The sequence below is a fragment of the Nematolebias whitei genome, chromosome 10, assembly GCF_014905685.2.
Source record: "Nematolebias whitei isolate Nwh7 chromosome 10, NemWhi1, whole genome shotgun sequence".
NCBI lineage: Eukaryota > Metazoa > Chordata > Actinopteri > Cyprinodontiformes > Rivulidae > Nematolebias > Nematolebias whitei.
Genome location: NC_056507.1, coordinates 27,632,556 through 27,653,158, shown reverse-complemented (window position 1 = coordinate 27,653,158; position 20,603 = coordinate 27,632,556). Strand labels below are relative to the sequence as shown.

The 20,603-nt window shown below is 41.1% G+C and overlaps 2 protein-coding genes across 2 annotated transcripts in view; both read right to left on the bottom strand.

The window, feature by feature from the left end:
* Window positions 1-6,247: 6,247 nt before the first annotated feature.
* Window positions 6,248-11,024, bottom strand: LOC119415746 (annexin A2-A). The gene is made up of 13 exons (XM_037682911.1): window positions 10,825-11,024; window positions 9,377-9,434; window positions 9,187-9,277; window positions 8,781-8,875; window positions 8,577-8,690; window positions 8,346-8,436; window positions 8,121-8,200; window positions 7,978-8,037; window positions 7,663-7,756; window positions 7,467-7,562; window positions 6,949-7,007; window positions 6,605-6,727; window positions 6,248-6,530 (listed from the first exon to the last, which is right to left on the bottom strand). The coding sequence occupies exons 2-13, from the start codon at window positions 9,422-9,424 to the stop codon at window positions 6,471-6,473; spliced, it is 1,011 nt and encodes a 336-aa protein (XP_037538839.1). The 5' UTR covers window positions 9,425-9,434; window positions 10,825-11,024; the 3' UTR covers window positions 6,248-6,470.
* A 232-nt stretch (window positions 11,025-11,256) lies between these two features.
* The window catches only part of ice2 (interactor of little elongator complex ELL subunit 2), a 14,404-nt gene continuing 5,057 nt past the window's right edge, over window positions 11,257-20,603 (bottom strand). Inside the window, exons 8-15 of the mRNA XM_037682910.1 lie at window positions 19,161-19,342; window positions 18,257-19,064; window positions 17,995-18,164; window positions 17,766-17,895; window positions 16,621-16,705; window positions 14,024-14,074; window positions 13,141-13,384; window positions 11,257-11,543 (exon numbers count right to left, since the gene is read on the bottom strand). Coding sequence (XP_037538838.1) covers window positions 11,412-11,543; window positions 13,141-13,384; window positions 14,024-14,074; window positions 16,621-16,705; window positions 17,766-17,895; window positions 17,995-18,164; window positions 18,257-19,064; window positions 19,161-19,342 — 1,802 coding nt within the window. The 3' untranslated portion in view covers window positions 11,257-11,411. The remainder of the gene's footprint in view (window positions 11,544-13,140; window positions 13,385-14,023; window positions 14,075-16,620; window positions 16,706-17,765; window positions 17,896-17,994; window positions 18,165-18,256; window positions 19,065-19,160; window positions 19,343-20,603) is intronic.

Genomic DNA, 20,603 nt, shown 5'->3' with positions numbered 1-20,603 from the left:
CGAGCTACTACCATACCGAACTACTACCATACCGAGCTACTACCATACCTACAGTTGAAACAAACCGTCAAAGGACACTTTCTGGGGGTTTCTTTAAAATTTGTTCTGTGGTTCATGAGAAATTTTGCTAACAGACAAAACACACACATGCACACAGACGTAAGCAATTGCAGCAGGGCAGTAATTAAAAGAAACCCATCAAATTTGGATGTATTATAGATAAACAGATAGGATCTTAAAAGTTTGATTAATTTAACGTTAACCCATAAAGGCTATGTCAGTTATAGTTTACAGTTTATTCTTGCACCTATTTTGCTGTTGCGAGATAAATACCAACTTTTCTGCAAAGATGTTGAAATGATGGTAGGCATAGACCAACCCTCTGTTCCTCTCGTCTTCCAGCAGAGATGGCCATTGAAAAAGTGCTGCTTCAGTCTGTCTCTGGGCGTAGCTTTGATCAGTCCTACCCCAAGACTTCTCCTGGAGGGAACGCTGCACTTCTTATTCTCCATGGCTAATCATACTTCCTGTCTTTCTTTGTCTTTATGTGCTTTAGACAAGCGTCAAGTAGAAGCACAGGAACAGATTTGCCCTGAAAACCTGGAGAATAAAGCCTCTGGTTGTGCTGCTGCTCATCCTCATGAATATTTCCACCGTTGCAAGGGGTGGATTTGCTGTTTTGAGAAAAGGTAGCTTTCGAGAGGCAGTACGATAAGCCTTTGGAAGTTTGAGATAACAGAGTCGATGTAATGTATGTCACCAGACTGTAGAGGGTCGTGTATTTTTAGTTGTACCTACAGTTGATGCCTGAGCTTCTCTTCTTAGTGTGAGCACTTGCCAACCAGATCAGCTCAGATCCGAGCAGTGAAATGGTTAACACAATCATTTTACATGCGCAGCATATTCTTTAGGCTCAGAGCTGCTCTGCCTGCCACCGGTGGCACTTTTCACCAAGAAATGTGCTTTTCCACAAGTGAAGAAAAGGCCATTTATGCCATGAGCCAAAAATAATTAAAAAAAGGAAACAGACAAAACAAAAAAAATCCCTTTCTCTCTTTGTTTATTTGAGGGGGAAGCTGAAGGCTATGAAAACCATTTTGTGTTCTATTTTTGAACTGATTTCCATTTCCATGGCCACCTGAGGGAGGTCAGGTTTCTCGGGCCAAGTTCCTGACAGGAAGAGGAGCGAGCGGTGACAGGGACACAAACCCCCAAAACAAACTGTTCTCCAACAACTCCAACACCCACGTCACTCAGCATCCTCGCTCACTCTCACATAGAAACAAAAATCAATTACAATATGGGGGGTGGGGTGGGGGGGGGGGGGGTGATTCTTGTGCTTCAAAGCCTGTAACTCTTTGCTTCGTCCCTAGGGTTAATTAACATGAACCAAACAGGGAATGATCAGAGAGAACTGGAAATCTCCGAAGGTGAAGTGTCACATGGGGAAGCGTGTTGTCAGAAAAAGAAAAAGGGCTGCCGAGAGAGAGCGAGAGAGAGAGCAGGTGGGAAGAGGGAAAAGAAATTTGTTGACACCTTTCCAAAACTTTGCATTTCTCCCCATCAGACGGGGGGAACGCCTCACAGTCGGGCTTCAAACAATATCTGTAATCCTGTGACATTGAGCAGAAGAACAAAAGAAAAGGTGGGATTTCTCTGACTTCCTGATGTTTCAGTGGATTTACTCCACTTTCCCCAAAATCGTTGAATCACTTCAGGACACGCACGGCACAATTTGATACGATAAAGGAAAAAAAACTTTGCGACAAACGAAATACATCAGGAACAAAGTTAATCACTGTTTTTATAGACCTACTCGTTGAAATTGTCTCCTTTGGCATGCCCGCAGGGAAAAGGAGAAAATGACTTCATGATCCACAGATATCCCGGATGGCATGTCTTGCAGGTGAAAGTGTGATTTCTCCTCTGTAATAATTAACACGGGCTCCTTTTCTGTCCCCGTGGCTTGTGGCTGACATTTGGTTCATGCTCGAGTGTCTGCCTGGCTGATTTCAATCTCTTGCATGAAGGTGGAGCAGTGTGTGTGTGTGTGTGTGTGTGTGTAGAGGGTCCAGTGGCCAGTCTGACGAGGATTTTGAAGACAGGCCGTGCCTCAAGTGGATGGGATTAAACTTCATGACAGCACGGATTAGAGAAAGTCGATTCTGAACCTCCAGCAGGAGGTGGAAGCCAAACACCGAGACACAAATCAGTCGCCAGTTGTGTTTGTCTTCCTGCAAACCCCACGTTATGTAAAGGGTCATAGCTCACTCGCCACTGAATAGCTGTTTGACAATTCTCAAATTCATCACTCTGATCTCGGTACGTTTTGTCTCCCGTGACATACTCCAGTACTGATTTACACCAAACACCTCAGACTGGTCACCTCATCTACTTCGGCGACTGGCCTTATTTTACATTATTACATTATGTATGCAGGCTCGAGTATGGATAATGGATGAATCTAAAGCAAAGCAGCTTAATTACTCACCATCATTCTGTCTCAGCACGCTGCAGAGCACACATCTTATTAGCCATGGTGTAAATAAACATTAATATGCCACACTGATAAGGACTGCCCTCCTACCCCCCTCCCTCCTTTCAGTTCTTGGTATTTTATTGCTGCAGAATACCCAAACTGATCCAGTGGCGTGTGCAAACAACAAGGGGAGACGATGAAGTCTGGGCTAGATCATTACAGCCTCTTTGCAAAATATTATAATCTGGTTTAAGGTTACACAAGATCTCACTCGCAATATTTTCACACGAATGCTGTTATGGAATTAAACAACACCGAATGCTTTTAGGAGCTGATCAGACTCAGAGTATTCTCAGCACGTGGCTCAGTTTTTGTGTGTTGAGAAGTGGCAGAACAGGCGCAGGGGATGAGGGACGTCACAGTGGGCCAAGTGAAGAAAAGGACATATTCAAAGAGATGAAGATACAGTATGTAGTCGGGCTGAGCAGACACAAGATATTCCCGTCTTTTCATCACAAAGCAATAAGAGAAAGCTTCAAGTAAAACGAAATCTCAGCATCGCGTCCAGCTTCACGCATTAATCGCCGCCGATGTGAAGAACTACAAAATATGAAACATGTCTCCAGGCAGGCTTTGTTACAAAACTGGAATGGGCCAAGTAAAAGGTTGCCATTGATTTAATGCATGATAAGAAAACATGATTTTTCTCAGGTGCAAGCAGCACCTTAAGTGGATTAAGCCGGCTGAACTAACGCTGCGCCCAAAGAAGTATAACCTTGCTGAGAATCCTCTTTGCATCTCAAGACGACAGAAGCCAAACTCTTCAAAGACATCTGCTTGTACACAAAGCTCCTTTATAAACTTCTCAATGTCTTCTTTTCTTTTTTGCCTTTGGATGGACTGACTGCAGCCGAAACCCAAGAGGAAGACAGGCCTTGTTCCGCTCTCTTATGTTGTTTCAATCACCAGTCTGCTGTACAAAGGAGACAGCCTGATGGTGCGATGATCTGCCTGCACCGTCGTCTCTGCTCACGCCTCATGAAAGGAAGCGGGCCTGACGATGCCAGAGGCGAAGGATCCGGCTCTGGAGTGCGAGAGGAGAAACATCAGCAAGAGCGTCGTTCTTCAGAAGGAGATGTCCTTCAGTGCGGTGCCAACTCTCCCCGGGGCAGCGGCATAAGACGCAGCGTCTTATTTACCATATACAGGATCTCTCCGTGCCCCTTAATGAGCCAGGATATTCTGCATCGCAGAGACAAGGGCCACACTTTTCACAGACGAAGCTGTGGTTTTGCTGAATTAAATAATGATAATTAAGAAAATATTAATCAAACTCCAGCTCTCTCAGGCTCTGTGGATGCATTCAGGGAGCGGGTCTTCAAGCTTAGCCTGTAGGAGTTCTCATTTAGAGTATGCCTGTGACCTATAGAGCTGCAGGCAAGCACACGCACATACAGAGATGCACACAATTAAAAGCAGACCCTGGTGGCCTTCTAGTCTATAATTAAACACCCTTTGGTGCAATGCACTGAGAGAAAAAAATCTGAGCCGAGTTCAGATGTGTCAAGGAGAAAATGTAGTGAAAGGAAACGTTGAAGCTGATGGTTCTCTGTGTTGCAAGTTCTGTTCGCTGCGATGAATTAATAAAAAGCACAAACTAATACCTTCCCAACATGCAGTTGGCATGTCTGGCGGGGGCAACTGCAGCTCTACAGCTGTACTGTGAAAGTTTAATGCTGCTGCAAGGCTAAAGCACAGCCTGGGCCTTGTTTTTCCTCCTCTGAGGTGAGGAGTGGCAGGAATTTAATACACATTCACTTTATAAAATAGGATTTGGAAAGAGAAAAGGATTATTCAACCTTTAAAGATACTGAAAATACAGCTGCCAGACAGGCGGGAATGCTGGTCAAGTTCTGGACGAGCCATTTCAGAAACACCTCCACATTGACTTGTTTTTAATTAAGATAATTTAAACTATTCTCTCACATTCACATAGAGTTGTCATTTCTAACCCGAACCCGGAGCCAGCGCGTGGCTGACGATCCATTTATATGGCAACATGGCTTGCCATATCATCACCTGCCGCACGCGGCCATTTGACCGCGCGCTGACCGGCCTTGAAAGAGGTAAAAGAAAGTTCAAAGTAAAGAAAGACATTCATACAAATAAGACATCTTTGTTCTTTCCTTTAGAAGGTGGTGGTGTAATTTGGTGTCGCGTGGCCGACGACCCAAACAGGTGAGATCCCAAAATATCTGACATGTCAGAGCAGGGTCCGTGTTTGAATAATGCAGAATGCAGGCAGAAGCAGGGATTTAATGTGCCATGAAAGGACAACCGCCCCCCGATCTTCTGCTCCTTTTATTCAGCCGTGCATGTCCGCCGACCGCTAATAACTATATAAGCAGTCAAAGCTTTATTAAAAATGTTTTTTTCCCAGGTTCGAACCTGTAATTACTGTTAAATCCTCGGGTTGGGCGGGGATCGGAAATGAAAGCTATGGGCCGAGTCGGATGTTTTGGGACCAAATGTAACTCTACATTCAGATGTTATTAGACAGTTGTACGGTTTAACTTCAAAGTGCCTATGTGGCTGTGGGATCTATGGTAATATGAGGTATCCGTCTCCTCCTCAGCATACTCCGTGTTTGACATTCATGGGGTTAAAGTCCTCTGAATGATGAAGTGCTGCTGTTTGGGACAGTAAATTGCATAGTTTCAATTGAGGAGAGTTCCCTTTGGGTTTGCTCGAGGTCCCTATGGGCTGGGCTTGAACAGAACAGCATGTTGTACATCCATATAAAAAAAGGGAAGGAAAAATATGGAGGTACTTTTCTCTTTATGATGCAGGGATTAATCTGTCACAATATTCACGCATAAATCTCCCTCCTTCTGTTTCACAAAATACTGTTTTATCTTACTTCACACCATATTTTATGATTTTATTGCCTATAAACACAAACCATCACAAAGGGCTAATGTTCTCATCAATATTATTACAAAACGGTCATAAATCCAAAGCCTTGTTAAAGTTTGGAGCCATTTCTCTCCTGAAAATATTAGACTGAAACAAGCAATTTCTTTCACAATAATACAACAGATCTGCAGCACACCACTTACGTATAATAAATTATTGCACTTTTCTCCCCATCCTTTCCTCATCACTGTGTTCAGCAGTTCTGATTTTCCCTTTTGGGGTTATTTTTTCCTTATGCTTCAGTGGAATTGCCTTGACAACACTGTGGTTATTTTATCCTGAGAGACCCCAAACTAAACAGCAGAAACACGTTGTACAGACACTTGTTTAGTGCTATGCAAATCTTCCTTGCCGGAGGTAAAATTAACATTTTTAATTAAAATATTAGCACCAAACAAACACAGAAAAACACACTAATGATTAAATCATCTTCAGAGTTGTATTTAGTGGAAATAGAGGCCAATACTCAATCATTGTTTATCTTTCAGTCACTCTTGTTTTTAATTATTTTTACATGTGCGAGTATTTAAATTTAAACCCACTGAGTAAACTGTTAGCGCTGAGATTTCTTTCAATGTACAATTAATATGTTGTCCAACAGATGTTTTTTTTTGTTTGTTTGTTTTGATTATATTGTTAACAAATAAGAAAAGCGGTAATAAATGTAAATGTTACGAATGACTACCGGTAAGTCCTTCAAATATTAAAATACTGCGTCTTTAGCAGAGTAAGAATAAGATGCTGCTTTTTATGGAACTTTGTCTCCCTCTGGTGGTTAAACACAAAAACAACATTTAAGAACCTGGGGTGAAGAAAAGCCTTCAAAAACATTTTATTCATGTTTTGGTTTGAAAAACACAAAACTTATTTATATTAAAAAGATCAACTTTTGTCCTTCAATGCTGCACGTCTCTACATGTCTTAATTGCATCAAATTGTTCCAGGATCGGTCTCATGGACCCATACTTCCAGTACCAACATCCAGGGACTAAAAATAATACTTGTGACTAATGTTTTATTGTTCTGGTCCACAGATGCTGAGCAGTACCTTCTGGTAGTCTCCCTTGGTGTGTTCCTGCAGACGGACAGTAACAACAGATAAGGTGCACGATAGAACACTTGACTGTAAACCAGAAACAAGCTGCTTACTGTGATAGCCTGCTGCAGAGACTGTCCAAAGGTGGATTTGTATTCAGAGCAGATCTTTTTCAGGTCCACCTCGCAACGGGACACGATAATTCTGGTCAACATCTTCTCCTTGGCTCCTTTACCCTGAGCAGACAAGAACAAGTCAGCACTTAAAGTTGTGCGCGCTTTATTCTTAACTACAGCCGCTGATGCAAGACTCAAGTAACATTACTTTTAACAACTTTCACTTCCTGCAGCAAAGTTTTACTTTAACAAGTGAAAGTGCTCCTTAATGGAGAAGAGCTCGCCGTAAAAAAGCTAAATTTGCAACAACAAAAAAAGAAAGAATGGTGCAAGTACGGTACCTTCATGGCTTCATTTAGTCTTTTGGCAAAGTACAGATATTTGTTTTGAATGCATTCAACTGGAAGAAAAGACAAACAACAGAATAAATCTTCAACAGCTTGTTTTATATATGGTAACATGTAAACAGTTTGTGTTTAGATTGAACTGTTAGAATGCTGTAAAATGTTCTTTGCTGTGATATTTGCAATAATATGAATGTTTTTTGTTTTTTTAAACCAAAAGATTGTGATCTGAGGGGCATACAGTGACGGGGGGGGGGGTCATGGATTGTTTTTACTTACTAAAAGATTAAACCTGGGTTGTAAAGATCTTCTGGTTTTCCTTGCGTGACTTATTTATTTAAGGAGTTGATGATAGGATAATTAAATTATCCAACATACAGCACAACAATGAATCCTATCCTAAATGCATTCTGGGTTTCTTTTGTAAAATTTGAGAGTTTTTACAAATACTGAAAGTGGAGTCAGTGATTTAAAGTAACCATCTTATGCATAAAAAAAAAAAAAGATAATCTTACCAAGCACCAGGAATGACTTTTGTAGGTCTCCTTTAACTTCCTTTACAATACTCTCCTGCATGTCGTAAGGACTGTAGCTCTTGTACTTTTCAAACACTGGGGATAAAAAAAAAAAAAAAAAAAGCATTTTGTTACAACGGAATTTAAAATGAATATTTTATATATCTATAGAGATAAAATGAACAGGACTGAGTACCTTTTCTCAGGTGGGGGAAATTTCTCTGAGACATAATGGAGATCCAGGTGTTCACATCAGTTCCTTTGATCTTCACTCCAGATTCATAAAGAGCCTGAGTGCAAAGAAACATCACGTTTTAATGCTTCTGGTCAACAGTGGTGTCTTCTGAATGAACTTGTTCACTCGCTTATAAACAATTTCTGTACTAAACACAAAATAAATATCTATTACATAGATTTAGCAAGTTTAACTTAGTAGTACAAACTTATACGGAAATTATTGTTTTGCAGTTGTCTCTTTGAAAAGGATCTGTTTGTGGTCTATTAGACTTACTCTGGCATCTGCATCAATCTTCTCAAAGTCTACTATGGAGGAAGATTCATCTCTGTTAGTCTGTGTAGAAATTATACAGGATTATTTTAGGCCCCACTGCTTTCTGGCAAGTAAGAAATAATGATGTATCCCGTATACCTCACCTGCACAAGAGCCAAAAGCAGCTTGGCAAAGTTCCCAGAGGTGTCACCAGCCACATCCTTCTCCAGGTCTTTCTTGAACACTGTGGAGAAATGAATTCGTATTTTAAATCTGGCACAAACCTTTCTCTAAAACTAAACATCCCTGTCTAATTATTGGCTACAGATGACCTCATCACCAGGTACAGTATGTTAACCCTTCATATAAAGCTGATGTTTTGAACTTACACTCTTTGTAGACTGCCTTGATCTCTACCAGCTCCTTGTTGCTGCGAGAGCACAAAAGCTCTATCAAAGTGTCTTCGTCTGTTCCTAAACCCTGAAGGAGAGAAATATTACAGATATTCACCGCTTTAAATCATTTGCAGGAAAAAAAAAAAAAGCCTACTACGACACAATTCCACTTGGGGGCAGTGTCCACCTTTAACCAGCTCCATTAAAGGAAGCTTGGTGCTGTACCTGGATAGACCCTCTGATAACCGAGGCATCGTACTGAGCCGGGCTCCTCATCAGTCCCAGGATCACTGCTTCGAGCGGGCCAGACAGTGCTCCCTTCAAAGCTGTGATCATGTCCTACAGATGTAACGACACACTGGTTGGATGCTCACATGACTTGAAAAACCTCTTTAAAATATTTAGCTTTCCTGTAAGAACACAAAGTACCTTCTTCGCCCTCTTTTCATAAGCAAAAGCAATTTCTCTCCTTTGAGCGTAGGTCCTCTTAGTTAGGACGTCAATGATGGTCTGCTCATCCACTCCTAGGACAAAGAGATACAGTACTTGTAAGAAATGCATCAAAGTTTTTTTTTTTAACATCTGCAAGATATTGAGCAGTTTTTATAGAAGGGGATAACACTTTATTTTTTTGAGAATTGAGAAATTAGGAGAACTTGGTCAAGAGGGGTTTGTCACTCTCAACTGTACAAAACAAAATGATTTGCAGCCAAACCTGATGGACATCCAGTGAAGCACAGACATGGAGTTTCCAATGTGACCAAAACACTTCAAATGAGGCTGACTCACATACAACACTCATCTGCAGCAACAAAAACACATGACTGTTCCTTACCTTTGGTTTTGATAGCTGTCTCTATTCTGGTAGCGTCTCTGTCTGGGTCAAAGTCCAAAGCGGGTACCACAGTGGGGTACTTGCATTCGGTCTGCAAAACAAAGCAGAGCCCTGTGAAATCAAAGTATTCAACTGCCAACACTGTGGATAGAAGTTACAGTTATAAAGGCAGAAGAAACTTTGACATTACCCCAACATTGAGAGACAGCTGTCCCAGGAACTCTGACACCAGAGCCATACTGACGGTTCTGAAGGAGACAACATATTGATCACATCTGTAATCTCATCTGGCTTCAACCGGGAAAATGCACTTATTTACACTTCAAGGTACCGTATTTTTTGCCGTAAACGCCGCACTGCCCTACAAGTCGCATCAGTCCAAATATGTCTAACAAAGTAAATAAAGCTTAAATAATAAAGCTTCGCCGTATACGTCGCATCTATTACGCATCACCGCTGAAAACCCGGTAATGTGCGCCGGTGTTGTTCCAAAAATCGATTGGCTGCCAAATGGTAGCCGCGGAAGCGTGCCCGGGAGGACTTTTAACAAGAATTTAACAAGATTAACACTTAAAAAACAATTATTTGTTTGCTCGAAATTATAATAAAGTTGTGTCTTTGTCTAACTTTTACTTAATAAATGCACTTTGACGGTCAAATCAGCTGCATTTCAAAACCCGATTCGTGGAAGTGGGCATGCGCAGAGGGACAAGTCGCCGTGCATTTCTTAGAAATTTAACAAGATAACAACCTAAAAACAAATATCTGTTAGCTCGACGTTTTAGTAAAGGTGTGTCTCAGTTGAACTGTCACTTAATAAATGCACTTCAAATGGTCAAATTAGCTGCATTTCACCAGGGGCGGCGCAGTGAAATGAAGCTGATTTGACGGTTGCTCCAGGCAGACGACAGTGGCAGGTTAAGGCAAGCCGACTGTGTCATTAATAGCCACTTTTACATATTACATGATACAATGGCAATGCCTTAATACTCAAGTGCCATCTAGTGGCTGAAAGTGGTAGTGTTCAATATTTTCAGTCAGAATGAATGCAAACGGTCATATCTCAGCCAAAAATTGGTTTAGACATGGGAAAAAATATATAAATATGTCACTTTGGCCTATAAGTCGCAGCATATGCAAATTATGCAAAAAAAAATGCAACTTATACAGCAAAAAATAAGGTAATAAGTGATGTCTTCTCTTCAGAGGTGAAGCAATACTTTTGGTGTAATTAACAACTATTAATAACTTATTGGTGTTTGTTCTGTTTTAACTGCATTACCTTTTTCAGATTAAAAGAAGTTTCTATTCTAGTGGTGTGTTCTGCAAATTCCTGTTCAGTCTGACGCCTCTATTGCAGACAGGACCACACCCTGGAAAGAGTGCTTCTGACCTCAAGGCTGGTATGAACTCTTGAGAACATTCACGTGCACAAAGATAACCTGTCTTACGAAGCGAAAAACTAAATTCCAGCTAAAACTCAAGAAAAAGGCTAAAGTTGTTTGAACAAACTCGATGAGAGTCCTGTGGAAACAAGTTGCGTCACTTTTTACAAGCTGGAAAATTCCTTAAACCTTTGTGCTGTGCGGAGTTAATCTAGAATTCTACAAGCAGTTAACTTCATTAAGTGCAACTCACCTCAGTTGTAGACGTGAAGAGGACGCAGAGATTGATCCCTGGGATGTTGAAATGGAACGGGTGTGGAAGCTGAACTTTTGTATCTCACAAATACAGCGTTCACTGCCCAGGACTCAGATCCCCTCCCTCTGTGTGCAGTTACGACTCCACCCTGTTCCTCAGTGAGTTCACACCAGGTTTTAAAGCTCTGCTAAGTTTTCACACAGTCAAGGGGATTTGCACATGCTTGCCTTCAGGAAATTTCCAAGGAGGTTGCCTTATCTTGAATTTGCGCAATTCAAGCCATTCCAGTGATCAGGTCAGTTGTAACTCCACACAGTGTGAACACTGATAAGTTTATTGTTCTTGTTTTACAAAACACTTCTCAAACAAAACACAGAAAACACAATCAAAAAAAATAAAGGCCATGTTTTACACTGTAAAAGTGTCATGGCATTACTATATTAAAGCACACACATGTTTGATCCAGTGTTTCTCAGTCACTTCCTTTCCTTCTTTGCTGTAGCAACAGATCCAGCTGTTCTGACTAACCTGAGCATGGAAATGAAAGATGAATTATGGCAAATGAAATCCTTCAGTGAGGGATTTTAAACAGACTTCTGAATGAGCCTTTTGAAATATTTGTTACGTTTGGCTGAACGTTTGCTCTTCTTCTTGCTGCCTTGTGCATTCTGGTTGTTCTGGCCAGCTCCAGGATTGTTAGCTCTCTCTTTGCCTGTCTGGTGAAATAAAAGAGAGTAAAATAGGTCGTTTTAGTCATGAGGCATCATTAGGTGGCTTTATTCATCGTGTCTTAGAACAATATAAATGTCTTTTCATTTCAGAAGATAAAAGGTTAAAGTGGGTGACAATTTGCAGGAATTCAGAGAATGTCTCGAGTCTGCAGTAACAAACAACAGAGCTGCAGATTATCCTCTCCAGTGTCTACTGTGGAGAAGTTCACTGGTTCAGCTCGTTTGATGAGGTAACAGGCGTGAACTTTGAGACAATAGTCAAAACAGGATTTTATCTATAATATTTACTGTAGGACTGCAGAGACTGGGTGTCTAAAAGGGGCGTGAACATCTGAGACATTTCTCAACAAAATGGTCCAATACATTTTTCTCACTTTATTAGTACAAGTAAGCTTTACAGCTTTAGCGTAGGTAAAAACATCCCTGATGCATCCATACATTTCTATGCTGATGACACAGTTGTTTACTGTCGAGCTAAAACAGCTGAAAAGGCTTTCCAGCTTTTGAAATCTGCATTCAACAACATCCAGGCTGATTTGTTCCACCTCAAACTTGTCCTAAATGCCGACAAAACCAAAGGGATGCTTTTTTTCAAATAGGAAGTTGGTCCCAGCAGTTCTTCCTCCGATTTTATCCTCAAATGGTGTCCCCATTGAGTTTGTTGACTCCTATAAATATGTGGGTATCTTGGTCGACTCACATCTCTCTTTTAAGCTTCATGTGGATAACTTGGTAAAGAAACTGAAAGTTAAACTGGGTTTCTTTTTCAGAAACAGATCCTGTCTTACCCTGAATGCTAGAAAACGCCTTGTATCTGTGACTTTCCTTCCCTCCATTGATTATGGTGATATTATTTACATGAACGCTCCTACAAGAACCCTGCAGATGTTGGATGCTGTCTATCATGGTGCACTAAGATTCATAGCTGACTGTAACTACTGTACCCACCAGTGCACCCTGTATTCACTGGTTAACTGGACATCATTAACTTCACGCAGACTCTCTCACTGGTATATTTTCATCTTTAAATCACTTCTTGGTCTGCTGCCTTCATACATCTCCTCCTACATGTCTCTGCGTGAGTGCAGCTACAGCGTGCGCTCTCAGGACATTATTACCTGCAGTGTTCCCTCAATGAGGACTGAACTAGGCAAAAGGGCCTTCTCCTACTCTGCTCCTGCTTCCTGAAATATCTTACAAAAAGATTTGAAGCTCTCGACCTTGACCTCTCTAAGTGGCTTTAAGAATCTGTTGGACTCCTGGCAGGGACCAATGCAGACATGTTCCTGTTTTTAGTTTTCTACATTCACCTTAGAATCTAGCTGTTCTGTTACTTTTTTTTTTTTTGCCATCCTATTTGTAAAAAAATAAAATAAAATTGTATGACTTTTTAATAATTGTTTATTGTTGTCATTATTCTTTGTTGAAATCAGGTCTCTCTTGTAAATGAGTCCTTGAGGCTCAATGGGATTTACCTGTCTAAATAAAGGTTGAATGAATTTATCATCCTTTTTTGACTTGCGTGTGTGTGTGTGTGTGGGGGGGGGGCACAGTAACCATGGTAACCAAATGAAATACACACCTTTAAGAAAGGTTTTGGTGGGAAGGTGCAGGGAATCTGCCCATGTTTCCGGTGGAAGGGGAGGACCACAGCTGAATCAACAGGTACCCAAGGCACAAGGCCTGAGCTGGGGGGCTGTGGAACAGAGCTGTGGACCTCTTGCAGGTTGTACGCCCCTCGACTCGCTTTTCCATTCACAGCCTTTAAAATGGTCACAAACGGTTCTCCAGCTTTGTGCGTGATCAGATATTGTCCTTCTTCTAACCTAAAAGATCAAAAGCACTGAGAGCTGAGATAAAGCCAGAGTAAGGAAACATGTTGCAGCACTGTAATGACTGCTGGCTTCTTGGATGAGTAATGATAGGAGCGCCTAAAGAAAACAGAAGGTGATGCATCGATTGTGAGCAACTGGTTGCCCAACTCTTCAACATGAAGTCAGCGTGATGACATATTTTCACCTTAATAGATGAAAAATGAGTCAACTTGAACACAGCATTAGGACATTTTTAACCCCTATATGTGAAACTGTTGAAAGTACTGTGGGCTTAAACATGGGAAAAAGTAAGGTGGGGTTGCTACAGTCTGCTGAATCAACAACTCAAACTATAATGATGAGAAAAAAAACTGGCAGAACGAAGGCTCAGTGGTTAGCACTGTTGCCTCACAGCACGAAGGTTCTGGGCTCAAGTCCTGGTTGGACCTGGGGTCTTTCTGTGTGGAGTTTGCATGTTCTTCTCATGCTTGCATGGGTTTTCTCCGTCTACTCCGGTTTCCTCCCACAGACCAAAAACATGCATATTAGGCTGTCTTCAGGTCCAGGCCTCCCTTGGAAAAGAGATCTGTGATCTCAGTGGGTTTTGCCTAGTTAAATAAAGGTTAATAAATAATAATAATAACAACTTACTCTATTAGTTTTTTCAGTAGGTGGTGAAGTATATTTAGTGACTTGGAAGATCTGTGGATAAAAAGGACAACAGAAAGCTTTACTCTGTACAGCAGGCTGGGATCTAAAGCTCAGCACTAACATGACAAAACTAGAGGACGTCAACTAATTGCGAAGCTCACAGTGATTCACTCATAATCATCAGGTCAATGTTCTCTTGCCTAATCACCCAACAGAGTTGTGTCAACTTCATCATGAAAGTGCCAAACAGAAATCTACAAAGTTTCCAGTTCTAACCAACAGGAGCAGTAAAAAAAAAAAAACCTGCTCCCAAAAAGGCCTGTGTTGTCCCCACGCCTTTTCTAAAACAAGAGTACTGCATACAGCACATTAAATCTGGGGTTCCCAACCCTGGTCCTTGAGGAACTCCATCCTGCATGGTTTAGTTACTTCTCTACTCCAACACACCTGCTGATTTAAATTAACAGGTGATTAACTGGGAGGAGACCCAGGACACGCTGGAGGGACAATGTTTCTCCGCTGGTTTGGGAACGCCTTGGGATTCCCCCGGAGGAGCTGGCCCAAGTGGCTGGGGAGAGGGAAGTCTGGGCCTGCCTACTTATTAGGCAGCTACTCCCACGACCCGACCCTGGATAAGCGGAAGAAAATGCATGGATGGATGGATGGATGAACAGGCTGCTGCAGAACTTGAGGAAGCAATTAAATCACTGAATCAGGTATGTTGGAGCAGGGAAACAACTAAAACATGCAGGCTGGTGTTCCTCAGGGACCAGGGTTGGGAACCACTGCATTAAATACCCGTCAAACTATTATACAGCAATTCAGCAGTGTATACAAGTCAAGAACTTGTATAACATTTGACCCTGATTATACCACCACCTGACCGTGATTGACCTTGAATGTACAATGTTCTTGAGCAGATTATAAGTTATGGTCCGGACAAACAAAGATCAACTTTTAACTTTGACCTTGATTTGTGACCTTGACTTGGGAGCTGGGGCGGTGAAAAGAGTACGCAACAGTCCGCATAGTGATGATGCATGCGTATCAAGTTTCATTAAATTATCTTGAGAAGTTATGGTCAGGGGAGGAGAAAGTTCACCTACGAATGAACAGAGACTTTACCGCAATACGTCTGCCTTCAACGGGCGTAGAAAAAAAGGATTGTTTCATCAAAAAACTGCAAATGAAAAACAGCTTATGGATATTGCTTTTTTTGTAAAGGTGACTACAGTAGTTCCTCGTTTATTGTAGGGTATAAAGTAGTACTTTTAGTATTTATATATTGGCTTTATAAACCCTGCCCACTCTTGCAATATTCTAAACAATGTTTCTAAACTCTAAACGCTCTAAAAGAGCACAGCATGTCACCATCGCTGCTCTCTGCCACGCCCACTTCTCTGCTGCAGTCACGCCCATCACCTCCCAATCGCCCTCCTTCTGTGTAAATAAACAATTTAAATTTAAATACTGTAATACTTTGAATAAGCAATTGGACTGTTTAAAATATACAATATTTATATTTAAATTGACGAAAAGCGCAGCAGGACATCAAAGGGTTCACGCAGCACGTGCAGCAAAGGAGCAGAACTGTACTTCTTGATCAATTACACTGAAACAACTGAACATAGACGTTCTAAAATAATTTAAATCACTTTTAACGCTTTTATATTTTGTGATTATGACGATTTTACGATGTGACATACTTTGAATTTTAAGTTGGGAGACAAAAGTCTATCGGTGCAGCTGGACAGCAAAGGGTTAACCCTTCACAAAGGAGGCAGCATGTTACAGAAATGTGTGCGTGGCAGAGAGCAGAGATCATGACACAGCAGGAGGGAGCTTCTCCCTGCACCTGTGGGCTGCAACAGGTGCTAACTCATTTAAAACAATTAATTTTAAATAAATAATCCATGCCGCTCTTGCGGCTCATCCATCGATCAGCCAACTGTGTGTCATGACCAATATTACTTTGAAAAACCGCGAAAGAGCGAGTCTGCAAAAGTTGAATCGCATGGTAGCGAGGGACTACTGCATACCAAAATCTGATCAAAATATTCTCTGGCCGACTGTGTTTATCACAAACGCTGGTGATCAAGCTTTAATTGAAAAAGGTAAAACACAATTTGCAAGTTTTGGCCACATATTGCCTCAACATACAGAAGGATTACTGTCACTAATGTTCAGATCCTTTTGGAATACAGTATAATTGAGATGTTGGCAAGTCAGTGCTCCTGATTCATATGTGACATGCTCCTATCCAAAGGCACTGGCACTAAAACATGTATCCTGGCTGATTCAGTCAAGTGGAGAACTTTAAAGGGACATTTCCTCGAAATATTCACACAAATAGCCATTTGTCTTAAATTAGCTGGTATCCAAGTTTGATTTTAACAATGATGTTCACAAAATAGAATTAAGAGTTCACAGGCAAAAAATTGTGAATAAAATTTTCCTAAAAAAAAAAAAAGGTTTGGATAAATATAAAAAAAAAGTGAATTTTAGAACAGTAGCCTCTAGGTGTTGAGAAAAGTAATAAATGTGAGTTGATTAGGTTAGTTTCACCTTCTGCACAGATTTGATCTAACAAAACCCACTTGAACCCGCAGGTGATGCTCTGCTTCCAGTCGTCAGGCAGCTTCCTCAGCAGAGGCACTTTTGATGTGAGCGCATTGATGTGAGCTGCAGAGAGAAGGTGGAGGTTTAACTGAGAACGTGCGTGAATAATACACATCCAGAGCTTTGCTTTAGTATCCATGCTGTGCACAGTTCTTCTACAGTAATTAGTCTGTGGTGATTTGCAAAGACTTCTGAAGGCTAGAGTGAGCGGTGGTAACAAGATTTTCAGTTCCCTTCTCTTTCCTCTAGCTGGTAAGGCCTGTTTCAACAGATCCCTCACTTATGGAGTGTTTATAGAATTTCCAACCACTGCCATAAATACACACATGGGGTATGCCACACGATAAGCCTTATGATGAACTAGAAACCACCGAGTAAAGAGCGAAGGCTGTGCTTTTTGTTCTTGTTGCATAATGTTACCAAGGAGACGTTCTCTATGATTTCAAACAGCTGAACTTTATCTCGGTTTTCTTATACTAATGCTGGTAACAGCACTGAAAAACAAAGATGCATCACGACGTTTTAAAGCTTTTTATTTACTCAGTGGAAAGAATATGTATTTATGAGTGATCATAAACATGTTGCAATGTCAGTTTAGTCAAGTCTGAAAGTAATTTGTAAAAGTGCATTGTTTTGAAACATTTTGGGGAAAAAAAATAAAAACAACAACTTTAAGCTAGACAGATGACATTCCCAGTCAACACCTATTTAAGTCAACAACTCAGTGAATATAACACAACGGGTGGAGTCTCTCCCTGAATCTGAAGCAACAGGACGACAATATAAATGAGGGTGGTTCAACTAAAGCTAAAAAACACCACTTTGAGCTTAGTTCTGCACATTCCAGTCTTTGTGATTGAAAATGTGGCTGGAGCTATGGCAACAGAGTAAACTTCACCAGGACACAGTAGCAGCAGGATGGTGAGTCATGCAGTGACTACATACAGTGAGTCACTGCTGGTTTATGGGAGGATTTGCCTCGTGGTTTCCACTGGACCCAGGAAGGGAGGAAAATATGCATGGACCTTGTTTTTCTTGACTCATTTTTAAAAAGTTGAACTGAAGGACTAGTCCTTTAGTGTTTCCTGTGCAGTTGTTTTGCCTCTAGTGATAAGGTTTGTACCTATGTAAGACGCTGTGGTGGAGTGAAGCAGCGTCTCTGTCCACAGGTGGCACGCCTCACTGCTGGTCAGACACTCAACTCCATAACAAAGTTGGTACTCCAGCTTAGGCAGAACATGCACTGGCACATGCTGTTGAGGGAGAACACAGGAGTTATTATGACACCGATGAACTGGATCATTCCCTGCGCTATCATCTGAAATAAACACGTTAGAACAAATTGTATGCACCTGGTTCTGGTTGTTGCCAACATTCCTCGTGTGGGTCAGAGACACCGAGCTACGGACCAGAAGTAACAAGTCTTGCAGACTGTAAAGTTTGTAGAGCAGGTTTCCCTCAGCTGGAGCTTCGTAGTCTTGTTCGTCCTCTGCACAAGCCTGCAGGTCTTCTGAAAGAATTTCTAAAAGGCACGAGGAAAGAACAAAGAAGTCATCAAGTCCTTAACAGGCTAACTTTAATCTACAAAATGAAATTCAATAAAGTGACACGAACTTTTGTGCTCTGTAGCATCTTTGTTGAAAACTGCAGATTCATAAGCAGCACACGTACTGCCATCCTCGTTCTGGTTCCTTTCCAAGTATGAGGTCACACACGGTTTAACCAGCGAAGTTGCATGAGAGTTTGGCAAGAGTCCCACACAACGACTTGGTGATTTAGTAGCAGTAGCAGGCGTGTCATTGGAAGACTGGAACATGGCTGTTTGCATGCGTAGGATCTCACCTAGTTGGTCCCCAGAGGACTTTGCCTGTTTGGTCTGCCAGCTGGTCTTTTCACACTTATGAGGGGTAGATGAGTCTGTATTTAGAGCGGTGGACTCTGGGGCTGGAGGAACTGGGGTTACTGTGGAGGGTTTTGTAGTCTGAGCCTCAGGCTGTTTCACTGTTTTTGCTGAAGCTGCATAATCATCAATGATAAGCTTCTCCTCATCAGAATCTTCTGTAAAGGTTTGGATTTCCTCCTCTTCTTTGGCAGAGCATATTTGTTTAGTCTTTGGTGAAATGGCCTCACGAACAACCAGCTCGCTCGACTCTGTTGAGGGAGCTTCAGTGTTCATCTGAGAGGTCCTCGTATCTTCCTGTGAGCTGCTGTTAGCATTATGATGCTCACTGAGACTCTTGGACCTGGTTACAACTGAAGAACATGTAACTTTTTTACTTTTAATCCCTTCATCCTCTTGATTCTTCTTTTTTTTTGTCTTGGTCATCTTAGAAATATCTCCAAATGTCTCTAAATCTGTGAGGTCCACCTCAAAGTCAAGGCCAGTGCTTTCTGCAGACACACACTTTCTCTTGGAACCCTCCTGATACAGAAACAACAGAAAAAAAACAATTGCTTTGATGTAAAAAGATGAAGCGCTGCGTTCTACAAAGAGGGATGTATATTTGCACGAGCTCACCGGCGAGATCTGCTGCTCGTTCGTGGGATGCTCTGTCATCAAACGGAAGACATTTACACTTCCACTCTTCACGATGGAGAGCTTCAAACTTTCCTCATGGTAGATGTGACTCCTCTCTCTAACGGTCATCTCTGTCTTCAGAAGAGGGGAGTCGATGTACACAATCTTCTTCTTGCTGCTGACTATAAAAAGACATCCATGACTCATGTCAAACAGCACCACCATGAGGCCACTGAGTGTCACTACATGTCCCCTGATGTACTACATACAAACTGGGGAAAGTATGGAATCATGTGCCTTGGTGAATGTATTTCAATTTCGAACAGCTATATTAAAAAAAATTAGAATATTGTGAACAAATTCAATATTTTTTGTCAGTCATAAACTAACTCATACATTAAATAGAATCATTACACAGAGTGAAATATTTCAAGCCTTTTATTTCTTGTTATTTTGATGATTATGGCTTACAAATAATAAAAGCCTAAAACTCAGTGTCTCAGAAAATAAGAACATTATGATAAAGTTCCATATTGACACTCATGCACACTATGCACAGATGAATCTTAGACATGAGCTACAAATTGGTGATATGCAATTTATCCATGCTGCTGATTTCTTGCCTTTAAGCTGTATTCATCCAATCTGCTCACTACAGACTCATGTTCAGGCTGCTGTTTAATATACCATATTATTTTACATTATTAGTGTTTAGCATATCTTAGATCCTTGTATATAGTTTCCTTTTATATTTGATATTTTAGCTATTTTTGGGGTGTAACTGGGACCCTGTGCACAGTTTCGTTCCACCTCTTGAACCACATGTTGCAGTCCTCAAGTCAAGCCCCTCCAACTTGCCTTGGAGAGTTCAAGCTGTTATAGAAGCCAAAGATGGTAAGATGGTACAACAGAGTACTACCAGAAGTGTTTTTCTCATCATTCCATACATTTGTCATCAGAAATGAGTGATTCTATAGTTGATTCTCCTCCTTACTTGATGTGAAAAAAGCCACTGTGACTGAATAAAACTAAAAAAAAAAAAAAAATCATTTTTTTAAATTTCTTATTGTCAGAAAGTTTGAATTTTGAAAATGTATTAATTGTGTGTCATGTCTGTGATTTATTTTTTATATAACCCCAAACAACTGAATGAACGTCCTCTAAAAGTGGTGATTTAATAATTTTGGCGATCAAGCCAAATAACGTTAAATTATTTCTTTATGTCAAATGCAAGTTTAAGACAATTATGCATAAATATTTTACTGCACTCATAAAAAATCCAAGTAATTGTATCACTGCTACCAAGTAAACCAAAGCACTCTTTGTTGATGACTGACAGACAGTCAGACAGACAGACAGACAGACAGTCAGACAGACAGACAGACAGACAGTCAGACAGACAGACAGTCAGTCAGACAGTCAGTCAGACAGATAGACAGTCAG